The following is a 26,727-nucleotide window of genomic DNA, read 5'->3' as shown; positions in this document are numbered from 1 at the left end:
CCATGACAAAACTGATGAGGCTTAAGACAGCCAATTTTAGAAACGCGCTTTCTGCTTGGCACTACCCATTCCATCCACTTATTCCCAGACTGGTCAGTTTTCATCTCCTCAGAGATTATCTGAGAGGGCAGCGGCCGGCTGGATGCCTACTAGACCTAGATTATGCTTAGAAAACCATTACTCTTTTGGAAGGTAAAAGGAGCCGTTTACTCCAGGGAAGGGGGCCCAAAATCTCAAGCCCACATGCAGCAATGCAGTATTGCCCCAAGACACGTACTTCCGCCGATCAGTGAAGAAGTTGGGTTTGTCAGCTTGCACAATGACCATGTCGAATAAGTCCCGCCAGTTCTTGCCAACCATGTGTTTCATTCCTTTGTCCCTAAGAGCAAAGGAACAGAAAAGTTAACAGATCCAGTCCTCTTTTTCACCCAACATTGCATCTTTACAACAGTCTGTCCTAAATTTACTCTCATTTCAGTAATAGAGAAGAAAGCATAGAAATTTGTGAATCCCCCAAGGCTGTCTCATTGCATGGAGGATTGATATAGCACTTTTTGACAGTTTCAAGCCATCCCACCCTTTCTCCTGTACCATGGGAAGTCCAGAGAAGTCTGTGATGCAGCAAAAGCTGCTAGAGGTAATCCAAAGTGGCAGCTCTGTAATGTTGTGGCCAGCCACAGCCTCGTATCTTCTTCAAAAAGTGAGAGTCAATGGTGCAGAGAGAACTGTGGGTTGCAACATTCACCACAACTGACTCCCCAAAAGCACTGTCATGACTATTGCCACAAAAACCTCTAGCATACAACTTTCAGGTGCTCACAGGAGCAACTGCACTGCACAGCTCTTGCTGTGCCATGGTGACCCATCGATGCGCAATAATGGTACTCACACAAAGCTAAAGGGACTGTTTGTAATGAGGAAGAGTTTCTTCTTGTGGTTCACCAGTCGGTTTAGCACAGCATAGATTTCATCCCCATGCAGAATATACTGTTCTATTTCAGAATAAAACGGACATCATCAATCAAAAAATTTTGGCATAATTCATGACCACATTTCTTTAAAAACAAAACAAAAACAAACCGAGCCCCTATACCAACAGGGATGCAAAAGGCCTGAGTTAGAGCCACCTCAGGCAGGCAGGTAGTAAAACCACCATGGTGACAAAATGGCCTTCCTCATCCTCCTCAATCCCATCTAGAGGGAAGAGAAAGACTGAGGAACTGAAAAGGTTGGCAAAAAAAGAGGGTTGATACCAAACCATCACAAGGGACAGGCACAGCCACTCCAGGCCACGTTGCTACCAGGAGCTTTCCTTCCCCTGAATGAAGAGGAAGCCTTCCCAGATGGTGCCTTTGCATGTTCACGTCATGCCAAGGACCATCACCCCTTGCTTACAGGCTGAAGGAAAACAGAAACACAGGCAATGAGGTAGTCATTTCCTCCATTAAAATAGATCCTCCACCTGACCCTAAATACCACTTGGTTCTTAATACCACTCTACCCCTCAGCTGCCTTTAGGCAAGCCACAATCAAGTATTTCACTAATTTCTGTGTCCCCCTGCCTCCTGTGACTGCGTGTAGGGCCTACACAGTCATCTTACACAGAACACCACATAGTATGAGAAACATCAAAATGGATTTGGCACCAGAGCTCTACTTAACTCACCCAGATCTTTTTCAATCCATTTGTACATGACTCCTTTCACATGTACATCTCTAATAGCATCCTAAAGAAAAGAGCAGGGAAAAAAGTTTCAGTTTTACTTATGGCATTCCTGTTTCCCCGCATGCAAACCTATTGCCACAACTGAGGACAAATACAGTAATGACACATCCCCTCTTCTTGCTGAATGAGCAAAAGCTACATTAATGCTAAGCAGAGGACCTTGTACAGTGAGGCTCACCAAGATGCCAAAAAGAACACTGCAGTGGCTAGCTCAGCTGATGCAGTACATAGGGAAAAACCTCAAAACCTATCATGAAAGCACAGCTTCCTTCCTGCTCCTGGAAACCAGCACATGTTAACACACTGTTAACCAAGGCAATCAAGACTGCGCAACTCCAAAACCATACACTGCCCCAAAACCGTATTGGCCCAGACACTAACTGGCTTTTCTTCCTCCCAGTGCCTGTGCCAAATGTGACCCAAAGGACAGGAGTGTGGCCAAGGCAAACAGCAGCAGAGGTGAGCATCTGTGATTCCAAAACGCTCCCCACAAGGCAAGGAGCTACAGCTCCCGGCCCCGGATGGGCAGTGGGCACAGGCAGAGCAGAAGCTTCCACTGGAGGATGAGGGTTTTTTGCCAAAGCAGAGCTGCCCACTTTTCAGGAGGGAGGCAAGTTAAAACAGGTATTGTCAAGGGCATACAAATATCCTCCATTTTCCAAGCCAGAAGCCAAGATGCAACACATTTTTGGACACACCCAACTGAGATTCTTCCCAGGTCTCCATCCAATGGGATATGCCAGATACACAAAACCATTTCCAGAGCAGCAACACATTTTGCAGTGTTTGCACATGCAAATGCTTGTTTTAACGGTACCGTTTTCATCCCTGACAATCTAGACAGGTAAAAAAATGCTGCCTTTCCCCAGGACCCTTAAATCACTGTTACACTATGTGTGCTCTTTCGGAGGAGTTTCCCTTTCATACTGGATTCCCACACTTGCCACTGACATTGCCATGGTGACACTTGAACACACAGCCACCTGGTGTTACTGCAGCGCTGGTGAAACCTGCACATCACCCCAAAAATCATTTCCTTCAAAGCTGGGAGAGGATCAGAATTTACAACTTAGATGAGGGATGATGAAGGAGGAGGCGACACCTCTTCAAAACAGGTTTAGGAGTCTCTTTCCACCACGTAGATTTGAATCAGAGAAAGGCAGAGGTCGCATCCCATTCCCCAAGAGACTGCCTTATTGGAAAGAAACTGAACAAAAAGCAAGAGCACTAACAAGAAAACAACTTCCTCTTGAACAGCACTGGCACTACAAGCAATGCTTTGGATTTGTGTCAAAACTACCTTTGCAGAGCCAAAAGAGCTTTCCAGTGTGCTCCTCCCCTAAACCCCTGCCCCCCAAAAGCAAAAGAAGCGAAAGGGAAAAAAAAAAAAGAGAGGGGAAGAACTATAAGATTCCTGCAGGTAAAATCTTGGTAGCCTGGGGAGGTGTCAAACAGGGCTCAAAACCTCCTCCAAAGGAAAGCAGGGTAAACTGTACCTTCCTACTCTCAAATATGAAGTGACAAAACTGGTGTGACCAGAATACTTGGTTTCCATGTCAGCTTTATCCTTTACCGTTGCCTCAGGGTCTGCCCTTTTGACTTAGTGCAGCGCCTATAGCACTCAACCTGCTCCCAAACACACAGCAGCAATCAGGATTACCACTAAGAATTACAGAACAGTGTCAGGTTTAGACATGTCTTAACTCACTGTGAGCCTGTATTGTAATAACAGTTGGGGCTATGCAAGTCCTCTTGGACACCTGCCTGTGTAAGCACAGAAGGATCTTTTGTGCTCATGTCTGCAAACCATTGCTTTGTGCTTGCGTTCAGATACTGCAAAGGGATAAGTTTTGCAAAAATGTTTTGTTTATCCTTATTGTACAGAAAAAGGCAAGAACTCCTCTGGTGAGAGCACAGGACAGTCCCCACCTTTTCAGTATAGATGTCAGGCATTGGCACAGACTTTCTGTTGCAGCACTCTTCTCTGCCTACCTCAGTCACTCCTCCAGAATAACAACATCCCTCAGCAAAGCATGTGAAGACAAATGCCAGGATTGGTACTCAGGAGTTTTGAGCCTTGAGCACACCGTTTACCCTGTACCAAGTACTTATAAGGCTATGGCAAGCACCTGCTCTCAAGACTTCAATTAGGAACAAGTCCATTTTGTCCTCAAAAGAAGACTCAGAAGACGCTCTTGACAAAAGGCCTCAGGATTCAGCTGTATCCTCTCTTCCCATTTTCCCCACCCCAAGAGCAAAAACAACTACAACAACTAACACCCTAGAAACATGTTAAGGTCTTGTGGCAAACTGGCTGGCACGCTCTTATCAAGCACTAACAGAAGGTCAGAACGTAAGCTGTAATCCTTGGCTGCAGCAAAGCTGACAGGGTGGATCCTTATCGCAAAAGCAGCAGCACAGATGTGGAGCTCCATTTCCCTTACAAGAAGACTGAACAGTGTATGTATGGGCAGCTACCAGTGGATGAGCATAAAATTCCCATAAGGTACAAATCAAAAACCCCTCTCCATGGAAGAAGGCATGCGATAAGGCTTGGCTACCAAGGAAGATGCATCCTCTGTCAACAGAAGTCACCCAGGGCAGCAATCTCAAGCACTTACATCTTGCCTACAGCATTAACTAAGAAGTCAAACAGTACCCTCTAACAATGCTGATAATCCCACACAGCCCTTTCAAATGCCAGGAGTGAAGCTGGAGGGCACAGTTAGCACCTTGGAGTAACTGGCTCTTGAAGCTACAGTCACCCATTGGAAAACACCCCAAAAGGATCAGACTGTGGCTGCAAAGGGAAGGGGTGGATACTCAGAGCAGGCAAGGGCAGGTGTTTCACAACAATCGCTGTATAAAGCAAACTGTTTGGTACACAGTCAGACCAAGCCTCTTTGAAAAATGAGACATTAACAGGAAAACGTAGATCTTAAAAGTCTGCAGAACCAGAAAACATTTACACAAGCTTTGTGACACGTTTCCACAGAAGGACCTTCAACCTAACCAGCCTAGGCACTCCTGCAAGAGATAATGTACAGCAACACCAACTCTATAGTACAGACAGAAACCTAAGATGTTCTGAAAACACAGCTTTGAATTTCCCTGGTAATGCTTTAATCTACAGCGGCAGCAACACTGTCATAGTAGGCTACTCGCTAACAGCCCCTTAGGTTTGGGTACTGCAGAGCTCACCAGAGCTCACAATTCTGATGTGGTGTATGAGCTATGGGGCAGCTGACATTTTACTCACAGATATATCCTTGTAAAGATGCACCTGGTCAAACTCAATGCCATGAGTTATGAAGTAATCAATGACTGAAGAAAGCAGCGTCATTTCAGGAAGAGAAAAAATGTCCATAAACTGCTTAAGTGACGGACCCTGGAAAGCAAAAAATGAAGACATATTAAACAAAAAATACTTGGAAAAAAAAAAAAGCCAAGCCAACAAACACTCATATCACCCAGTTACCGTCTGGAAGACATTCCAGGCTAACAAAAAGAAAAACACTAATGTGGCAAGTCCCAGTCATTCAGCAAGTATCCTCTCTTCTCAACCAAAACGCTAACCTAATGCATTAACACTTGACAAGAGGCAGGCTTCTCCTTCACAGAAATCAGTAAACAAACCCAACATCATTAACACCATGGGATGAAGGTGGAGGAAGCGGGGAGTCAGTCCTAGACACTAACTTTTTTTACAACCCCATGCCCTCAGCTTCCCACCTGGCCTCTTGGCATTACCACAGGTGCCAAGAGACAATGCTTTGCTACAGAAGCAGCTATGGCCCTTGCTGGAGGTGCCCCATTGCTCATCTAAACCAGGCTGTGGCATTGGACACATGGGCACCAAAGCTACTCTAACCACATTCCAGTGAGGTTTCACACAGCAATGCAAGAATGACTCCAACCAACAGTTTGTCAATGCCTGCCTGTCCTTGAGTCACTACGGAAAACCCAGAGTGGGCACAAAGAAGAAGAAAAAGAACTTCAGCCCACACAGCAGTCAAGTGGAAATGGACAATTAAATCCTGCCCAAGGAATAACTCACCTTGCATTAGGCAAGGTTGCAGCTCTTCCATACATTTGCTATTTTTGTTGCCTATCAATCACAGACCTATCAGCAGGTCGACAGCCAACTTTGGCTCCAGAGAGGCCTTCCAATAAATAAAGCTTGTTTATTCAGTATGTACCACCTGTGCAGAGAACTATGGTGAGTCTCACTGGCAAGCTGAAGCTGGAATAAATTTTTTCATCTTTCATCACTGAAGTGCCTGGTCAGCCAAGGGAACCGTTACTAAGGTCTCGTACATGAAAAGCAATTTGGGAAGTACACAGACCTCTCAAGGAACTCAGTCACCAGAGATGTCCTGGCAATCCAGCTGCATCATGCCTGTGGCATGTGAGCTTTGAGCAATCCATGACTGACAGCTGCAAAGTTGCAACTCTGTAGGATAATACCAGTCCACACCAGAAGGCATTTATTAGAGCTATGCGAAAGACAGACATGAAAGCAGCATCTTAAAGATCGCAGAATGTAGACATGGTGGAAGCTGACAGAAGGTCCATGTCTAATGACAAACATGTGCCACTGTCATGTCAGGATGTAACAACAGTAACATCTCCCATTTAGTCTGGTCTTATAAGGGTAGAACAAGAGACTAGCACTGTTTGCAGCACTCTCTAAAGGCAATATTGAGACAACACAAACCGGGGTCAAAAAAGAAAATGCAAAAGGGCAATGGAATAACAAACAGCATTTTGCCTGAGGTTTGTTACCAAAAATGCTGCAATCAAAAGCTCTGTTGGTGTGCTGAGGGTTATACAGTTTCTATCCATCCATCCAGCACAGGACAACTTGACCTACAGCAGAAGAGAACACCCTCTGGTTTGGGCCACATATTGCACGGTGGTGCTGCCTAGTGATACTCACTGAATCTTTTCAACAGATTTTTGTCCATTTTGATGTGTGGTTGCTAAGGGAACATTTCTCCCAATAGCAAAACCAAAATTTCCTGAAAACATCCCCCACCTTTTTTTCCTGTTCAGGGATTCTGAGAAAGAAGCAAGAGGGACACAGACAGGCAGTTCCTACTGAAATCGCTAGGTATGGGATTTAGCAAAGCGCAGCAGAGCCATGACCTGTCCCACCAAGACCTTAAGCATAGAGGAGACAGTTAAATGTTCTATGTTAACAGCAAAGACTTACCTTGTAGGTAGTCAACTCTGATTTTGTTTTTGTGCCTTATACCGTCATCCTACAAGGCACGTCCAGTCTCCCCCCCCTCCCTTTAGTGGCCTCAACTTCCTTATAGCAGACATATTGACACAAGTCAGGATGAAAACTGGACCATAGTTTTAGAAAGAAAGCTACATATGCTTCTTCCACAACACCCATAAGTTCCCCACCTTCATTACAGGCCAGCGCCAGTCCTGCCAGCACAAGCCACACTAGTTGCATCGTCTAACCCTGGGCAAGATCTGTGCCTACCTACTGCAGGTGTTGGCATGCTGGTAGCTGTCTACACACTCTTGCCAACAGAGGATCAAGAAAACCCTTACGGGAGAATATTTACATGCTTCAGCTCCATCAGTCCCACTTGTCTTATATCTTGCTGCCTGGAATCACTGTCCTGGCAGACCTTCCTGTTATCCATACAGGTGGCAACATGAGCATGGCAGACCAAGGAGGGCAAGATCGAAGACCCCTGCTAAAGCCTCACTCCACACCAATTGCACTGCACCTGCTTACACCAGCAGTCATCTTAACCCTGATGCTTTCCCACTAATGTGTTGGTGGCACAGGTTGAGCAGACATTGCTGGATGCAAATGTCATTAGTTGTATATACTTTCATTCTCTTTGGAATCCACCTATTAGTTTTACGGAGTTCATTACATTATTAGGAGAGGAGATTCACCTCTTTGCAAAGAATAAGCTGCTATCTCTACTTCTGCAGCCAACTGTTACACCAATTTTTTCAATACTAATTACAGGAAAGAAGAAAACACCTGGTACATACAAAGCAGCACAGGAAGGCACCTTGGCATGAGCACCTGGTCATACAAAAGGCCACAACTCAAAGCAGATTTCGTGTTTACAATTATTTAAAAAGAAAGGTGAAATCATCTCAAGTTTGCCAGGAGCGAGGGGAGTTGCACAGCAGGAGACTAATCGAGTGCAGTTTACAGACAGATATCAAATTCTAAATAGAAACATCCTATTTCAAAGCTGGAAACAACACTGAGCTATAAACAGAGTATATACTTATCCAGAAAGCAACCACTCAGATTAATTGTTCCCGAGAGAGAAAGGGAAAAGTGACCTGGCTGGAGACTTCACACAGCAGACTCAAAGGGGTATTACCAGAGGAAGCCTGCCCTTCTCCTTCCAGCTTCCCCTAAGGCAACTGAACTAACAAAGGGCAAGAAACAAAGCAGCTCTGGGGGGAAAGGGATGTGAACGACCCCGCTTGCCCACTGCACCACACTAGACACTTGAGGAAGAAAAAATCCCTCCTAACTTCCTCTAGTTCAGGCAAGCAAAGGACTTCTGCAGCTCCTACAGACAGAATTTCAGTCCTTTACTGCGACAGTAAGCTCTTCTGCCTAAAAATAAATCCCCAACATTCACGGATGTGAACTCTATGAATAATATCCACTGAGTAGGTCTGAAGAAGTGTGAAGGGGGATCCCTTTCATGAAGGAAAAAACCCCTACCCAAAACCAAAGAGAGAAAGGCATTGCAAGCACCCTGCTGCTACACACACATACCCCCTCCCACACAACTCACTGCACACACCATCACTGCAGGCTGCCCTGGTAGCTTGGGAGCTAGATTTGGCCAAAGAACAAGCAGGGAACATCTCCCTATCAGCCTCCAGAGCCATTCAGCTCTAGGCCAATAGCCCTGGTGTTTGTGAATGCTTCGCAGATGGCTTTCACATGCTAAACTGCTAAATAACCTCTGGGGCAAATTCCCACTAGAACAAAAACACACACTGCAGCTCACTAGGGACTGAGTCTTTTGGAGTCCAAAGGAGGCTGGAGTCATTTACATGCTCATACAATTCATTCTGTTTTCCTAGCTGTTAAAAGAGCTGCTGCATCATAGCAGTAAAGGGCTTACAATACCTTGCCATAGAAATCACTCATCTGGTACAGGGGTATGTGCTGTGTACCACCGTAGAGTTCGATTACCTCTTCATCAGGCACAGGTTTGAGCCCTCTAGACACAAAACAGAAATAGTTTGTCAATAATCACCAATCTGCACAGAGCTACAAACTGCAGAGAAAGAGAAGACAGGACAAACAGGCTCCTTTCTAAAACTCATGCATTTCTCTTGCACAAGAGATAGCCAGAGAGCCTGACAGCTCCATGGTTTCTTAAGATTCACATTAAATCTTTCCTGAGACATTCTTCAGATACCTTGTTTGCTCCTCCGAGTTAATTGAGGGGCCTTATCCACATTCCAGCAGAGAGTTCAGACAGAGGCTTCTCTCTGTATGCTGTCAATCTGCTGATGGGACTGCCCCACCAAATCGGCCCCACGACCTGACTCTGGCAGCCTTAGGTAACTGTAGGTTTGGAGAGGTTGCTTCCATGAGGTTTATCACCGTTAAATGCAAAGGTGTAGGAAAAGAGCTTTCTGAAAATGAGGTTTCCTTCCTATTCAGTTTTCCTAAGCAAAACAAGTTCTTCGCCAAGACCATTCAACAGAGATTGCTGGTTTCCCCAAAACACGGTAATCACAGGTATGGCTATGAGCTGTACTGTTTGTGAACATCAGGTTATCTGACTGCTGCAGGTTTTGCCTCTTGCACAATTTTTGATGGCTGTTTACTCAAGCAGTCAGCAACTTTCCCTTTCTCCTTTCCTATTCAATCATGGTACAGCTTCTGAGAAGTTAAAAGCTGCCTCAGTTGTGCTCAAAAGCAAAGGACAGTTTAGGAAAAGGACACTTCAAGAAGGATAGTTACAAACAGATAATAGGGAAAAAAGTTCAAATGCGTTTTAGCTAAAAATCTCTTTATGAAGCTGAAGTGAAATATGGGGCAGTACCAACCCCTCCTTCCCACCCCCCAAAAGCTAGCACTCAAAGAAGCCAATTCTCTCTGATTATGAAACTCCCTTCTTAATATTCTTAGAGTGTTTACTGAAGCTTAACAGCAAAAGGGCAGAGTTCAAGAAAAAAAAAACAACACATTGGCTTCCATGCTCAGGAAATACAACACAGATTTACAGGAGCTTTGCTACTGATATCTACGAATTACTACTTCTTACACACGAATCCCACTCCACTTTGGGGCAAGGTTTTCTCCCAGTCTCCAGTCTCAACGTTTTGGAGAAAAGTTTGCTCTGCAACTTTCAGCCACTTGCTCCAAAGCACACTCAGTTCTCCTTGGAGAACAACAGAAGAGAAGGAAAAACAGGACAACCTAGGCCTTAAACTGAGCCCAGATTCTGATGCATCAATACTTTATTGACATGTCTGCACTGCTTTAAGATTTTACTTGCACATCCAGACCACTCCCCTCTTAGCTTTGTGACAAGGCATAGCAGACCACTGCAGGAATACACTCCTGCCTGGAGAAGACAGGCCTGTATGTGGAGCATATACAGAGAAGTCCTTTCCTACTTGCACTGTTTGCTCACAGACATTAACAGATAGCTGTAGCTGCAACTCAGACAACACACAGAGTACGTGACCAGATGCGTCATTAACCATTACAAAAAGCTTCAGGTCTTCCCACCCACACTTGGCTTGAAATGCTTGAGAAAAATAATTCCCTGCAATTATATGCCAGGTAAGCATTTGAAGCAAGTGCAAACAGGATAAGCCAGACGAGACTAGGCTCTGCTCAAAAACAACCCCCATATGCCGTGAGCATACACTCAGCTTTAGCAATCCACCCTCGCATATATGGGCATTTAGAAAATTATTTTCAGAACTGACAGACCTATATGCTGTCCCCAGCTGGACATAATGGAAAGCATCGATCTTCATCAGAAGACTCTGTGATAAAGGATGGATATTTACTGTTAGAATTGGGTAGGTTTACACTGAAACCTTATTTTAAGTTTCAGGTTCCACACAAATGACATTTAGAAAATAAAATTCAATATAAACATCCTACATCTGTGTACTTTAAGCTGCACTTACTCCCCAGCCACTTTTACACACACTTATTCATATTGTGACTTTGTATTTGCCTCTCTGGCAAAAGACCATCTTTCTATGAGCTGAAATACCACCGTCTGTTACACTCCAAAGTTAATGGACAGGGATGCAGTTGAAAAACTGAAAGAACAATGTTTCTGTGACTCTGACAGTCTCTTCTTATCTCCCTTACGAAAGCACACACATTCCACAGGAGCTTTGTGTGCACAAGAGATCTATTTCTCCTCACATTTATCTTAAGCAGAACTAAGTGGGCACGTTTTGGTTTAAAGCGCAGCTGCACCCAGTCATTTTCTTTACACAAGAGCTCCCCCCTCCACCATGTCTTCCTCTCCCCAATAGACATTTAGGCAAAGATGTTCACGAGCACACCAGGCTGGTAACATTACAGCTTTCTTTGTATTTGTTGTATCAGGCTCCCCTATTCATGAGTCATCCGTTCTACTCCATCCATCATTCTGAAGCCATAACACGAGTTCTCAGGGCATGGAAAGCACCCTCACACTAAACCCGCATCGCTCTGCAACTCGAATAAGGACACAGCATCAAACTATTTGTGCTGTTTCTACCACAGTGCAAAGTAATTGATTCCACAGAGCATTCACAACCTTCAGGCACCTTCTTTTATCACGATACCATATCAGTGCAGCTTGTTACACCATGGGCAGACCACCCACTAGTTTGTGAGGAGTGTAGGCAATATGCTGAAAGATTTACTTAGACAGGCACTACCCAGTTTTTCATGTGTTTTGTAAACTCTGATCCTGAGAAAAGAGAGTTCTCACCTTCTACTCACTCAAAGGGCGCTTTCCTTGGCTAGGCTAGTCGCCTCTGTGTTCCTCCAATGTATCAGCCAGAGATTTAAACAGAGAAAGAAACTTCAGTTTCTCACAGATCTACTTCTTACTTTATAAAGGCAGAGGCGTGAGCGGTCTGCTGCCATGCTGTCACCTCAGTTAGGACAAAAGACACAGGAAAACTCTATATAGTTTTTTTCTTCATTCCCTTTTTTTTTTTTCCACTGCTGGAGAACAGCACACACACTCCAGCCTGTACTGCCTGCTTCCCTGAATTTGCTTAAAGCTCAATGCAAGAAAAGCTACTACAGTGAAGCAACTTTCTCTGCTGTGCTCCCACCTGACTGCCTGGCTGCAGCAGCAGCCAGCATTACATCACTGGGCATGAGGCTTTCAGGGAACCCTTCCACAGCAGTGAAAAGGGTTAAAGCTAATGCTTGCACTTTGCTAGCCTGTGCTTCTAAGAAGCATGCATCTCAAGTAGCTTGGATCTTTTTCCAAGCAGTCCTATTTTTCGGGGTGGGGGTAGGGAAGGCTTCCTAAAGCATTCTCCTGACAAGTCATTTCTATTATTAGAGTAAGGCATAATGCCTCTGCTCCTGGCAATTACTTGTAGATGCAGGATTGAGGTTTGTTGTTTAAACTTCCTGAAAGACAGAAATGATCACACAAACAAGCTGAGTTTTCTATTAATTAGCTTGTGGAATTAACTGACTTTCAAATTGGCAAGGCTGTTTACCAGAGGTCTTTGCTAGAATGTCCCATTCAGCTAGAGGCTATGCAAACACAAAAGATATCTTTCCCTTGGAAGGTTTATAAGCAAGAAGAACCCATGCAATGAAAAGTGCAGCCACCCGGACTATGCATTTCACTGATAGTTTGGTGATCAATGTTATTGTAAGCAATGACAGAAAGTATTTCCACTAAAAACATAACACAATGGAAGACAGAGCCCAGGAGACTGAACTTTGTACAGCTTACCTTTTGTACATCATAGTGAAGTCCACGTATGGCAAACCCTGGAATATAGTCATACTTCCCAAGCCCTTCTGGATACTGGGAAGACAGACAGCGACATCGTTAGAGGCAAAAGCATTGGGTTATCAACAAAATTATTTCACCTGTTGAGCTGGCTTAGTCCTCCTAGTCATCTCACCCCAGGCATAAATTGACCAAGGAACAGATGCACTTCATTTTGCCCCTTCAACAAAGAAAGTAGATGAATGGAGAAAGACATAAAGGATCAGGATCCCCAAAATTAGTTTCTCTCATGTAAGGGACACTAGTGAAAACGTAACAGATTCATTCAGGCAGTGAGGACACTTCTAGTAAGCTCCACTGAATGCATATATTTGGCAAAGCAATGGCACTTCAGAGCCTCTCTGAAAAAAAGGCGTGATGAGAAGAAAATGGACAGGCTAGTCACCTATTGCAAACAGGGTGCCCATTATTGGACATGCTATACAGCATCATCCACATTGACTTGCGCATGTCAAGTCCCGTACAGCTTCAATGTTGGCCCAAGGTTCATGTTTATCCACCACGTGTACCTCGAACCAGCAATTCTGTAGGCATTATTTCCACAGTTAGGTAAAACAGACCAGACCTTTCTAGACTAAGGTTCCTGCTCCATATTTATAAAACCTCAGGAATGCAGAGCATGGCAAATTGTCTCAAAGGAAATTAATTCCACGTACAGACAAAACTTTCTGCAATCAAAGATTGTGAAACATGAAATCTATCTCAATAAAACAAGTAATTGACACATGCACACAATGCGACATTTTGCAAGCATGTCTGGGGTGTTGCAAAGACAGCAGTAAGCTTAATTGAGTGGAAATTCTTAGCACATCATTACCTTGAATTGATCTATTAGGATGTCTCTGGCAGTGTTGAAAATCATAGAGTGTAGTAAATTAGAATACTGTGCTAATGTGTAATCGTAGTCAAAGCCATATATCTCAACATCTCCCAGGCTGATCTCGTTGTTAGCGTAGATAGCGGCTGGGTTGAGGAGATTGCAGACTCCTGGTGGAAGGAGATCTAAGGGAAGGGAAAGGGGAGAGGTTAGAGAAACTGCGACGATCACTGAAATTTCAACTTTTTGTTCTGGACCCAACAGCAGCTGGAAGTACCTCACAGCAGCAGAAGAGGAGCACAGGGCTGCTGTCAAAGACTGCTGCTGTTAACCCGCTCAAATAATCCTCCCTGTGAAAAAGCACACTGTGAAACCTTTGGCTGTGTCTGGTGATGGTGCTGACCGCTTTCACAGTAAGACTGACCTTTTGTGTCAGGAAGCTGCAAAGCAATGTCCTCGGGTCTCTGGCCTACATGAAGCAAAGCAGACCCGCGATTTTGAAGTGTCAAATTTCTAGCTCACAGCAGCTGCATTTTCAGCAGACTCACCAATGTGAAAGGTAGCTGCAATATAACACTAGAAAAATATGCGCCCCTTACTTAAAACTTCAGCAAAGCAAACAGGCTAAGTCTCCTCTTTGAGAAATCTAGCTTACTTCAAATCAGAAATTTTGATGTTTGCCTTTTGGCATTTTTTGTTTCTCACAGAAGCAGCCAGACTTCACAGAGCTATCCTGCAGGTATCGTTAGGGCTTTTTTTTTTTTTTTTAATGGGCAGGATAAAACAAGGTTTTTGTACAAACACCAGCAAAATGTAAAAAAAACCCAACACATTAAGCTACACTCTTGGAGCACGTAATGCTGATAGCAACAAGTTATCTGCTTTCCTCTGATAAACAGCTGTGGAAACAGCTCAGTCCTTGCGTGTGGTTTGTCACTTCAAAACAGGGTTACTGTTCAAGATGCTTGTGAATAACACTTTTCTCCCCAGACCACTGGGAAAATGGGGGTTAAATGACCTAGCAGCTGAACTACCTGTATATCCTTTTTTAGAGCTAGTCTAAGGAGCAGAGAGCTTTAGCTGCACTACAATGCGAGAGACAGGAACAGACCCTCCCCAGGCTTCCCGCTCCATGAGAGCTGTCCATTGCAAGATGAGAAAGAGCAATAAAAATAGTTCCTTGTAGTAGGTTGCCTAGTCACATCCACACTGGGGGACAGAGAGGGGAAGGAGACATTTCCTCCCCCCTCAAAGACGGGTAATTTTCTCTTTGAATGATAGGAAAAGTGCAGATATTTTCCAGATCCTACACAGCATCAGTGGGTAGGATTTTTTCTTCCCTTCCTACCTTAACTTTTGGCTTTTAGCAAGAACCCCTGTGCCAGTTCTTTAGTGCTTCCTTGCTATAAAACCAAGTTTCATCTGAATCTAGAACAAAAAAAAAAAAAAAATATTATTAGAAAGAGATACCAGCCATTCCCAAAAAAGACTTTGTCTGGAATGGTTACAGAATTTAGGTAAAAGTCCAAAGTACATTTGCGAGCACTAATGCGAAGAAGTGAGCAAAGAAACAGAGGATTTGGATATATCGTAATATTTATTTTTCAGGGGAGAGATGCATTACAAAGCATACCCATCCCTCTCTCCTAACTCACTTTCCTTTGGCCTTCAAATGCAATTCACCAGATCAACTAGAAGGGAATTACTAGAAAAGAAAGCAGTATTTTAAGGTAGGAGGGCTGACTTACTGGCTACACAGCAAGAACAAGAGCCCTCTTTCAGTGACTCTGCTGGTGGCAAAGTTCCTAGAAGAGGCTGAAGAGGATAGAAACAATCAGAGTACTTTCCACGGGGATTTTAAAAGATGGGAAGTGTAAATAGAATTCAGATGATCAGAACTTTAATTCTCTCATCATAAATGCTCTCTGCACCACAAACAAACAGCTCCACTTCCTGTCCTCACCTCCAAATAACTTGTGGGAAGATCTTTTTCTAAGCATACACTGGGATTTGCAGGGTGTTATTTTTCTTCCTCACAAGGAAAATGACACAACCCTATTCACATCGCAGTGCAAATATGCAATGCGTTCCTCTCCTAATGAAAGCATTTTTTTTTTTCCCTCCACAACAAACACACCCCACTTGCTGCTACCATATCCCTACAGAGAGGTCAAGCTCTTCCAACATTCAACATTTGCTAACAGATTTATTACAACACATTTTGATAGTCTGAGAGCAGCACAAAATACTGTTGCCTGAACCACATCTCTCCTTTCATAGAAGACATGAAACCCATCTAGATTCAACAACATACTCCAGCCACGACTTTTGCAAAAATACAGTCAGGAAAATCTAAGGGAGCGGTATGATTTTGTAACAAGTAAAGGGTAGTCTGAGATTCACCAAGCACATGAAGCGAGTCTTATCTGTGATCAGAAGCATAAGAAGTAACTGTGTCACAAAGTATGATTTATGAACTATATTTAGACCCACTGGATGAAGTCATACCCCTCCCTGCTAGCTTAAAAAATACAGAGCCTCTCTGCTGTCATCTGACACCCTCCTGCCCAGCTCATTTTACCCCACTCAGACATTTTGTCACTAACTTACACAGCATGTTCTCTCTTACCTCATAAGGGCCGAATAAAGATGCATATGCTAGCCAAAATGCTTTATCACCATTGCTTCACACATAATGTGTTCCCCACGCACACTTGCTGGAGCACTGCACATCTACTTGCTACGCTTCCTATCACGCATCATTGTCACCAAACAAACTTGCACCAGGCTTGCTGACAGCTTGCTCCTTCCATGCTGTCATCCTCCATCTTATATTTACAGTAGTTTCAAAGCCACTGATTTCCTAGAAAGAAGGAAAAGCTCTGGGTTTCAGTCCACACATTCACACTGCACGTTTGGCTCAGTGTGAAAGCCCATTTGCAGCATCCTCCTCAATAGAGCGGTCAGTGTCAGTCTCCTTTTTATGCTCACGCAGTCTCTCCACAGGTTCAAACTACATCAGGGAAGAGACAGAAGCTGGGAGCACATGCAAGATTGGTTTCAATATGAAAGCCCAAACATGCCTGGCTTACTGAGCCAGGGTTCAAGAAGTTTGAGTTTCTGTTTGGTTGGTTGGTTTGCTTTGCTTTTTTGTGGTGGGGTTTTGTTTTGTGTTTTTTTTTTTTTTTTAAAGATAATCACCTGGGTGGTTATCAATTCGGAGTGCTTAATTAAGTCCTAGGCTGTGGACTTGGGCACTGCTGCTCTGCGGACATTCAGCACATAATCTGGCAGGGATCTTTGCCTCAGTTTGCATGCCAGTCACTGAGTCAAAACAAACAGATGACACCCTCCAGAAGCCCACGAAGATGCCATTTTTCAAGAATGATAGCTTTTGCTTTTCCTCTGCCAAGACATCGAAACAGATTGCTGGACAGATATAATAAATTACAGCAAGAAAAAAAAACTAAAATGAAAACCAGTTTTGGTTATTTTAAAAGAATGATAATCCCAACTACTCTTTCCATCTGGGTCCTAACTGGAAAAGGAGACAATATCCCAGTTAGTCACTGTCTACTCAGCACCTCACCCAGGAAGTATGAGCTAAGGGAGAACCGGCGTGCGTACATTTGAGTACAGTGGGGAAAAAACAGCTCTTGCAATAGATACAAACTCCTGGAATCTGCATACTTGCACAATTTGCTCCGGTTTGCAACTCTGACGGTTTTAAGGGAAGTGTCTGCATATCCACAGTACATGATGAAAGTCAGCAACAAAGGCAGACCACAAGAAAGTGTGTTTGATGTCCACTGGGTGTAAATGCAAGGTAAACACACATCATCTCCTTCATTTTACTACTATGAGGCCCTGCACAGCTGCTTAAATGGGAGTATCTTATGACAGCACAAGTGCCTCTTCCCAGGCAATAGCCCACATTGTTAAAAAGCAATAACACTCAATCCCTAACATGACAGCAGAGACGGAAACAAAAGCAGGTAATTAACTGTGAGCAACGATTAGAGAAGCCAAGACACCATATGGCCCCTTCTGATGTGAAAAACGCTCTGGTCAGAAGGTGCCAAGCACGTCCTGTGCTTTTCTGAGCTCCCGGGGGTACCAACGGCATCACGCAGGAAATGCTTCTTTTCTCTCAGCCTCAGATTCAGTATGTTAGTGAAGAATAATACGTAAAAAAGGCAGCTCACACCCATCTCTCACAATCTTTGTACTCCCAGAGGTCCAACACAGCAGACTTCTGTGCTAACGTCTTTGTAAGACTAGCGAGGAAAAGAGCGATACTGAAAAGCAGATGGCCACCATCCTCCATGTTCTTCACGAATCAAAAAGTTCCCTTTGCTCACACAGACTTGCTTTCTGAAGACAAACTGGGAGTTTTTCCTCCCTTCCAAGTACCTCTTTATCCTTTTGAAGTGTTGTTTTGTACCATTTCACAGCAGTTCCTGCAAAGCACTTTAACCAGCCGAAGTAGATGCCTCTAACAAGATGGTAGGGAGAGGGAAATACTACTTAAAGAGCATTAAATGACAGAGGAACTATGTTAAAAGAGAGCTGAAAATTACTCTGGAGCATAGTCTTGAATTTATGCCATTATGCCTAAATATTTGGGAGTTTCTCGACAATGAAATCTACACAAACCAAAAGCAATATTAAAAAAACCCTTTTCATACCAAAACAACATTTTTTATATACACAAAGGCACTAGACAAATGCTGGTATAACAGTTCCTTATAGGAAAAAAACTTTATCTTTAGGAAAGCAGAATTTGGAAGACAACATAACTGTTTGCACTTCCAGTTCTGGCTGCTAATTATCATTTTCAGTCCCAGCTTGATCTGTAGATGCCACAAGTCATGAAACGTGCACACTCCCTAAGCGATTCACAGGGCATTTATTATCATAGCACTAGATTCATTTCCTGGTTTGGCAAAGAGTAAGGCCCTTAAATCTTTGTGCTTGCTTGAGATTAGCGACACAAGCAGAATCAAAAAGTGCTGGATTGCAAAAACTACCTGTGCACCACACGGAATCACCAGTGCAACTGTTAACAATCACACAGGGGTATTGCCTCCTCTCCCATTTCCAAACATGATGGGCACATGTTGCTGACTGTGTCTTGCATTATTTAGATGCAAAGGTATCTCTTGATCCACACAAACTAAAAAGAGCAAGGACTACCTCTGAGCTACATCCTCAGTGTTATCAATGCCTAACCGAGTTCTCGTTATCTCCAAACTTGTCTCTGTTCTCAGTGGTTCCCACATTTAACCACGCTCAAGCTTGTCATGCAGAGGCAAGAAGTTAACAGTTATTTTAAAGGTTCCTTAGGAAAGCTGATTTATTGTAGCTAGGTTTACAAGTTTGAAAGATCTAGGAAAAAACATTCACACTTATTTACAGCCAAATCCTCACTTGCTTGCCAGTTCCACCAAATTTCAGGATTGGATGTTTCCTAGAGTGCAGGACTTCAGACACTGCTTACTAAGAGGGCCTATCAGTCTTGCTTGACACCTCAGATACCATCAAACCAAAATACAGCAAGTCTTGCTCAACATCACCCCTCTGACAAATGCAATTATACTTTTCCCTTTGGCAGAGGAAAAAAACCCACATTAAGTGGAAGTAGTAGCCTCAAATTCTTACAGGTAATGAAATGTTGTTTGTATCACCACACTCAAGCCTGGCAGAACACAGATGTGTTTCTACAAAGCTGAGAACTTCTGGTAGCTGGGCTCTGGCCACCACACCTGCACCACCACTGAGCTTTACTGCACAGAATCTCTCATCCTACACATCCTGCCCTGTCCAACCCAGTCAGCATTTATCACTCGAATCCCCTCTATACAAAAATGCAACATTGCTCTATAAGTCAGGTCCTAAGCAAGAGTTGGTTTGAAAACACACAATAAATTCTCCAGGCAGAGACCCCTCTCCAAAACCAACAGGAATAACTGACATATAGGACAAAGGACTTCACAAAGGCGGAGTTTCAGAGAAGGAGGGAGAAGGTGGCACCACAGCAGTCTTCTCAAACTCAATGCTGATGAGTAGTGAGACATGACGATGTTTTCAAATCCATAACCCAACCACAGACATTCACTTTTACATCAGAGTTAAAAATCAAGAACAAAGGAACAGACTGATACCACATTTTGCACAACTCAGTTTAGTCATCAAAGCTACAATTAAAACCAACTTGGACCAACTTTGTTTATGCCTCTTCTTGACAAGACTTGAATAACAGCACAGTCTTGAAATTTTGGTTTGGGGAGCTATTCTTTAAACAAACAAGGGCCTTCTTATTTAACATGTCTAACCTGAAGGTTTGTAAAGAGTCTGCTCTGTAACACATGGGCTACTTCACCTAACTTCATTTTGCATTTAGTCCTGCTGATTAGTTCTCCACCTCCAGTAACAACTGTATCTCTTGCATCCCAACAAAGAATAACTATGTGAATACAAACTTCACAATCTGTCACACAGTCAAGTGAGCATTTTCCCAAGAGACCATGATGCAGCCTATTAACATATCTTAATTTATGGTTTCAATGCCATTATGGAAAAGGAAAAAAATGCTGTTGAGGATATTAAGGTTCAAACATCATTAAAAGTCTTGCAAGCTGGAATTTCTTTCAAGCGGTGGGGCTAAAACCACAACTTCGTCTTGGAGCAGGGACTTAACACGAAGCTACTGTCCTCTGTCAGCACCCTGTACTGCCTTCAGCGGCTCAGGCAAAGGAGCTCACATCCTGCAAAAGCCAGAATGCAGCAGGCTAAGCACCAAACGGAGCAGCAGCCAATTCCTTTACATTTGCACATTATGAAGGACTTTAGATTTTACGTCAAATCTCTCATGTACTGGAAGGTGGGAAAGTAAGGAATGACAGAACTTGCCAATCTCAGAACAGCAAGATGGTTCTTCCAGATGCCAATGGCTAGCTGCCTTCCTTCTCCAAGCCCTTAGATGAAGAAAAGCTAACGGAGAGCTATTTAACAGCAGACACAAAGTCACACTTCCTAGCTCTCTACAGTGCTTACCTTTAGCATTCAAGAATCAAGAAACCAGCAGAAAAAAGTTCCCTGCCCTTATGCCATGAAAGCTATTCTTTCACATTTTTAGGAGAGTTTAATACAGTGGAGATCTGCTGCTGCCAAAAAGACCACAATCCCGGTTTACACATGGACAGATTTGGCTAATGGCATGAGTTTTCTCCTCACTTAGCAAGATGTCAACATACCTGACTGAGCCAAGTAACTTCTCAGTCAGAGAAGCAAAACCACTCACACATGCACCCATGAGTAACAGGTGTTTTGCATCTGTAACACAAACTGATCCCAGGATCAGGAGACATCCTAGCAGCTGTGGCATCAGTCTTTTCCACACTCACCCTTGTGCCAATGGCAAGTTACACGTTGGACCCCGGACTCCTCACCATTTCAGTCAACATCACTGTCTATTTGTCCTAGTCAAACCATGTTTCCGTATACCAACCAATGGCAGATTAAAGAAAAATGCAACAAGCCCTTCATTTAGGCCATTCGCCATGACAATACCGATGTTGTGGGGGCCGGTTGTGAAGATCCCCACATACTCTGCGTGTCCTGGAACGCTGAAACCAGCGGAGGGATGTTCACAGAGGGAAGCCCAGGATGGGGAGGGGAAGACCAGAGCCAGATCTCAATAGGAATAAAACCGTCCCAGAGGGCCCCGGGCAATGGAGGTGTGCAGATGGCATTGCCAGGGAGAAGGCTTCTAACCCCGGCAGCTGCACGGCAATGGGCACATTCCCAGTTCTGCAGCGCAGAAAAAGGCATCAGGATGCAAAGAGGGGAAAAAAAAAGAGGGGGGGGGGGGGAAAAAAAGCCCAGGCCCGGCAGGACGTGGCAGTCCCAGCGCCCGGAGGCGGCCCTTACCGTAGACCAGCTTTTTCATCTCGTGGTACCTGGCCCACAAGTAGGTCTTGGTGTCGGCTCCCTCGGCCGGGAGCGGCTGGCTGCTCGCAGCAGGGCCGGGCTCGGCGCCGCGTCGGGCTCTGCCGGGGGCCGCCGGGTGGTGGTCCTTGGGCTGCCCGTGGCCGCCATCCCCGGGGCACTGGCTGGCTTTGGGGCGGCAGCTCTGGCAGGAGATGGCCACGGCGAGGAGCCGGGGGGCCGCGCCGCTACCCCTCCTCAGCGCCGTCATGCCCAGCGCCGCCATGGTCCCGCCGGACACTGCAGCCTCGGGGCAGCCCGCGCGCGGCCGGGGCTGGCTCCGCTCCGCTCCACGCCGCCCCGGCCCCGGCCCGCGGCGGCACCCGCCGGGCGGCCAATCCCCGCCGCCCGGTGCGAGGGGGCCGGGCCGCGCCACGCCTCGCCACGCCTCGGCGAGAGGGGGCCGGAGGGGCGGCGCTCAGCGGCCGCCCGCGGAGAAGGGCTGAGGGGGGCTGAGGGCGGTGGGGGGCCGGGTGGGTTCCGCTCACCGCCCTCCAGCCCCTCAGGCGGGGAGCGGCGGGGGGCGCGGTGGACCCTCACTGCAGCCCCGCCCCGGCCAATCAGGCGAGGGGAGCCGCCCCGGGCAGGGTCACGTGGGTGCCGACCACGTCCTTCCGTTCGGCTGCTTCGGGGGATCGGGAGCCCGCGCTGGAGGTGAGGGGCGCGCGGCACGGAGTCGCGCGCCTTATGCTGCGCGCCCCCGCCGGGCCGGGGAGGAGGGGGCGGTGGTGAGGGCTGAGGGGCCGCCATGGCCGCCTGCTCGCCATGGCCGCGCGGGGCGAAGCTGGGCCCGGGCGGCCCGCTTCTCAATCACCCCCCGCCAGTATAAGGGGGAAGACGGGGCACTGCGGCCCCGCGCCTGGGGCTGTCCCACAGCGTGCTTGGCCTCCCGGTCGCGGTTTGACCGCGAGGCGCTGGGGGCCGTTGTACGTCCCGTTCCGCCTCTCACAAGCCTCCCCCCGTCTTCTTTATACATGAGCTGCTGAAGGCGCCGGTCCCGCCCCGGTCATGCTGGTGAGCAAGAGGGTGAAGCGCCTCTTGCAGCTGGTGCCTGGGAAGCAGCGCTTCGGCGTTTACAGGTTCCTGCCCTTCTTCTTCCTCCTCGGGGGAGCGATGGAGTGGTTCATGATCAACGTCCGCGTTGGCAAGGAGACCTTTTGTAAGTGGTGGCCGCGCCGCAGCGGCTGATCCCGGCGGGGGGCGGCAGGAGGGGGCCCGGTCCCTGCTGAGTCGTCACAGCCCCCCGCACCCCCTCCCTCCCGGCGGTCCCGGAGCAGCCCCGGCTCTGATCCGGCACCGAGTGCCACAGCACCTGCTGGTGGTGGACACAGCGGAGGCGGTTCCCCTTAACGACAAGAAGTTAGCAGGGTCTGATGGTGGGGTCCTCACCTGGAGGACCTTAAAGACGATCGGCACGTCAACCACTTCTCTCTTTAGTGCAGGATGTGACACTCCAGAGTCTGCCTCCCCAACAGAAGACACTGGGCAGAAAAAAAATCCAAAAACTGGGTTTAGAATACTAAATTAGAATTTTTTACATTGAAAAAAGACTCACCGGGGTTGCCAGAATTTAAATGTAGGTGTGGGTTCATCTGAAACATGACTTTTTAATTAGATAATTGAAAAAAAAACCCAAAAATGAGTCATGAGAACTTAGCTCACAGCACTTAGTTTCTAGAAGTTAAAGCATTTAGTTTCAACGTGGCATTGCTCCCTTTAAGAAACCTTGCTACAAATTTTTGTGTACTTCAGAAAAAGGATCAGCTCTACTGTATGTTATATGAGAATATTCTCATCTTCACAGGAAAGCTAGTTGAGTCTCCTGCAGAGTAAAACATCTTGATAGAATTTCCATGGCTGACAAACAAAATTGCTTCTTTGCCTGACTACTGAAGGCCTGGGTTTGTTGTGGTCTTTCAGCTTAGTATTTCTGAGGCATACCTGTATAGTAAGAAAGTCAGGTTAGAAACTAAAGCACACCATCCGTGTAGCAGCTGTTACACTTCAGCTCAAGCCTTATTTTCCTGCAAAAAAAAACATTTGCTATGCCTAAATGATACTATACTACAGTAATAATAATTGTGCTGTTTAGCCTTATTACTGCTCCATAATCCATGCAAAGTGAGTGTACAAACAAGACAGATAACCTTTTTTTTTTTTGTCAGTGAGAGATTTTATTTGGTGATGGATATTTAGGGGTGATCAAGGTGAGGGGAGGAAGGACAAATGACTAGGAAGACTATGAAGGTGGGTATGTTCCTGTGTTTTGTTTATAAAAAAAATAAAACACAAACCTAAAATACTGAAGCCATGCTGGCAGTCCTCAGGCATTGACTTTGTGCCTATAACTTAATTTCCCTTTGGCTTCAGCTAGTTTGGGCATTTGTATTTTTAAGTACCCTCATGGGAAAGTAGACGAGAAATGGCTGTATCACACTGGAAACTTAGTTTTCCTATAAAAACATTTCATCAGGACTGATGGGAAGAACTTTAGCCTGGATGGGAGGGCAAACGAGCTATTTTTAAGTGCCAAAAAGGATTTGTGTTGGCTTGAATTCTCAGTTGCCTGTCAGTCAGTGTTTGTGAAAGAAAATTGGATTGAGAAATTTAAAAAGAGATGACAGGCTTCATACATTTAATACTATCTTGCACTTGGAAAACGCTAATATAAAAAAAATCTTTTTCTGGCAGATGATGTTTACCGTAGGAAACGATCTGAAAGACAGTACGAGGCAAGGATGGAAAAACATGAATTTTAGCTGAAACATTTCAAGGGGAAGGTTCTGAATGCTTCAACTGTATTACTACCAAAGAAGCATTACTGCCACGTTGATGGTAGGGGAGGATTTTGTCTCTGCAAGATGAACTGTAATCCACAAGTTTGTCTAATACACTCTCAGATGGTTTTGGCAGTTTCATTCTTCTTCCGTCTACTTTGTATCTTTAATGTTTTGTATTTAAGCCAAATACAACAATGAAAAGTTCATTGTGTTTAGGCTGCTGCTGCTTGTTTAATGTTTGTTTAGTACTCTTAAATAAACTAAACTGAGTAAACACAGTCTGGCAATTGCTTTTCTTCGCTTGATTAGACACCATTCTTGTGACAAGACCAATGGAAAAGAAGTGTTACATACTGCATACACTATTTCCATTGTGCTGAGATAGTGTAATTTTTAGTTAGTTTCCCTTGTACTGATAGAAGCTGCTCTGGCATCTGATTTGTTTTCTCTCCAATGTGGCATAATTTTAACTAGATAAAAAGAGGACAGAGTTATTGCTCCGTGTTTACTCAGCCCACACTGTTTAGAAAGTCGTCCGTGCATTTGAGCTCCACTGCCTACAAGTGCTGTAATACCCATTGTTGCTACTCTAACAATGAATTGAGCCGAGAGCTTTGGGGGGAAAAAAAGTCTGACAAAGGCACAAGTTCAGAGGAATGTGCAACAGCAGTCCTAGCAAACCCAAATTCTGTTTGCAGAACTTTCTCCCCAAAGAAGGAGAAGACAACTAACTGCTATATCCTGGACAGCTTTTACTCCTTAACACTGACACTAGCTCTCAGGTGCGTGGGAGCATGTCAGTGAGCATGCGTTAGAATGACTGGTGCAGTATAATCAGTGAGGATCATATATTAATGTAATTGTTTTATTTCTGATGGTATATGTATATGCTGAGTGTTCCACAAAGAAGCCAATTCTTAAGATCAGCCTAAAAACAAACCCGAGGGAGTTCATATACTTACATGCATTCCTGTGCTAACGCCTAACAGCCTTTTCCCACAGAAGTAAGTTTTCCATCAACGAAAGAGACAATGGCTGTTTTGAAGATGTTAAGGTGCGGATACACAACTTGCAAGCAGAGGGTAACCGCTGTACCTTGTGTTGCGTCTTCCAAGGACTTGATCTGGAGGATTAGTGCTACTTGTGTTTTCAGGAGATAAAAAACTGACAGAGAATTAAAGATGTGACTGTGCTATTGCATATTTTGACTGAACAGCAAATTAATTACTTGGGGAAAACCTCTATTTCAGAAGTAATAAGAACCTAGATTTTTACTTTGGTTCTAAGGTACAGTCCAAGTTCAAAAAGTCATGCACAAGCTTCTTTTTGCAGTCACAGATCATTGCACTGAAGTCATCCTGACTAGCAATACATTAAAGCATTAATAAAAAGCCAGATTTTGAGAATTGCTGAGCTTTAGCTCCATCTGCCTTTCCTTCTTGAGCCTTTTGGAACTCTCTTGTGGTTGGTATCCGTAGAACAATTAAGTTTTTCAGTATCTTGTTTTTTTTTTAAAAAAGAGCCCTGTGCCCTAGTTACTTCTCCGTACTCGGGAGCCTGGTGTGAAAACTTACTGTGGCTTCCCTTAAGCAATCCTATATAGTAGCAGAGTCCACAGACATCTGTGAGTCAAGGTCCGATTTTTCACTTTAGAGCTCTTATTTTCCAGCACTATTTCCCATTTGCAGCTGAGAGCACCAGACACGTGTGGAAGATACCTCGGGTATCTCCAGCTATGTAAACAGAAAGTGAGACAAGCTGCAGTCACTCACAAGAACTCTGGTGTCAGGGAGTTCTGTGTCACTGGTCTTTGTGACCTATGCAGGAATAAAATCCTAATCCGAGTTGGGATCATACCATTTCAGGCAACACAGATTGTTACAACAGAAGGCAAAGCTTGACATTTAGAAATCTGAACTGTATTCTTCATTCCACAATGTGTTTGCTAGTGCTGATCCTTCGGCATTCTTTGATTTTGCCAGTCTCGCACTAACGCTGGAAGTAAGTGTAGCTGGCAGGCCGCAGTGCCCAGCCCATTCCAGTACGAAGCACACTTGGGGATTTAGTATCAATTTTAATCTACACCTGATCTTCAACAACCAAGGTCTTCATTTGGTTTCTGTTTTATCTCTGCTGACTCCTAGTTCTGTGCTCTTTGCCTTCCCCAGCAATCTCTTTCCCATCTTCTTTCTGGCTCTGATCTCCCCGTTTCCTTCCCATCCTCCAGCTTCCTCCCCCGATCTGTCTACTGTGGTGGTGGGCAATGGGGAGGAAGTAAGACCTCTCCTTCGGCTCAGAGCTCAGGCCAGCACTGGGAACACACCGCTGCCACTGTTAGCACTGTGGGAGCAAGCTAGGAACACAGCTTTCATTTAGGTGCTGCTGAGCCCC

At 45.1% G+C, this 26,727-nt stretch overlaps 2 protein-coding genes across 2 annotated transcripts in view; one reads left to right on the top strand and one right to left on the bottom strand.

Annotated features, from left to right (window-relative positions):
• NT5DC2 (5'-nucleotidase domain containing 2) overlaps nucleotides 1–21,782 on the bottom strand; it is a 28,844-nt gene extending 7,062 nt beyond the window's left edge. The window contains exons 1-9 of the mRNA XM_059823181.1: nucleotides 21,500–21,782; nucleotides 13,568–13,752; nucleotides 12,691–12,765; nucleotides 10,692–10,747; nucleotides 8,865–8,958; nucleotides 4,986–5,114; nucleotides 1,667–1,727; nucleotides 890–992; nucleotides 278–379 (exon numbers count right to left, since the gene is read on the bottom strand). Of these exons, the coding sequence (XP_059679164.1) occupies nucleotides 278–379; nucleotides 890–992; nucleotides 1,667–1,727; nucleotides 4,986–5,114; nucleotides 8,865–8,958; nucleotides 10,692–10,747; nucleotides 12,691–12,765; nucleotides 13,568–13,752; nucleotides 21,500–21,782 (1,088 nt within the window). The remainder of the gene's footprint in view (nucleotides 1–277; nucleotides 380–889; nucleotides 993–1,666; nucleotides 1,728–4,985; nucleotides 5,115–8,864; nucleotides 8,959–10,691; nucleotides 10,748–12,690; nucleotides 12,766–13,567; nucleotides 13,753–21,499) is intronic.
• A 726-nt stretch (nucleotides 21,783–22,508) lies between these two features.
• On the top strand, nucleotides 22,509–24,605 carry LOC132317880 (ubiquinol-cytochrome-c reductase complex assembly factor 5). Its single transcript, XM_059823339.1, has 2 exons — nucleotides 22,509–22,715; nucleotides 24,248–24,605. The coding sequence occupies exons 1-2, from the start codon at nucleotides 22,565–22,567 to the stop codon at nucleotides 24,313–24,315; spliced, it is 219 nt and encodes a 72-aa protein (XP_059679322.1). The 5' UTR covers nucleotides 22,509–22,564; the 3' UTR covers nucleotides 24,316–24,605.
• The last annotated feature ends 2,122 nt before the right edge of the window (nucleotides 24,606–26,727 follow it).

Source organism: Gavia stellata, chromosome 12 (genome assembly GCF_030936135.1).
Source record: "Gavia stellata isolate bGavSte3 chromosome 12, bGavSte3.hap2, whole genome shotgun sequence".
Classification (NCBI taxonomy): Eukaryota; Metazoa; Chordata; class Aves; order Gaviiformes; family Gaviidae; genus Gavia; species Gavia stellata.
Note: the sequence above shows the minus strand (reverse complement) of the source record. Positions and strands in the feature narration are given on the sequence as shown.

Coding starts and splice junctions, on each gene's coding strand:
- LOC132317880 (XM_059823339.1), top strand. CDS start 22,565: ATGCTGGTGAGCAAGAGGGTGAAGCGCCTCTTGCAGCTGGTGCCTGGG. Junction 22,716..24,247: donor CGTTGGCAAGGAGACCTTTT/GTAAGTGGTGGC, acceptor TTTTTCTGGCAG/ATGATGTTTACCGTAGGAAA.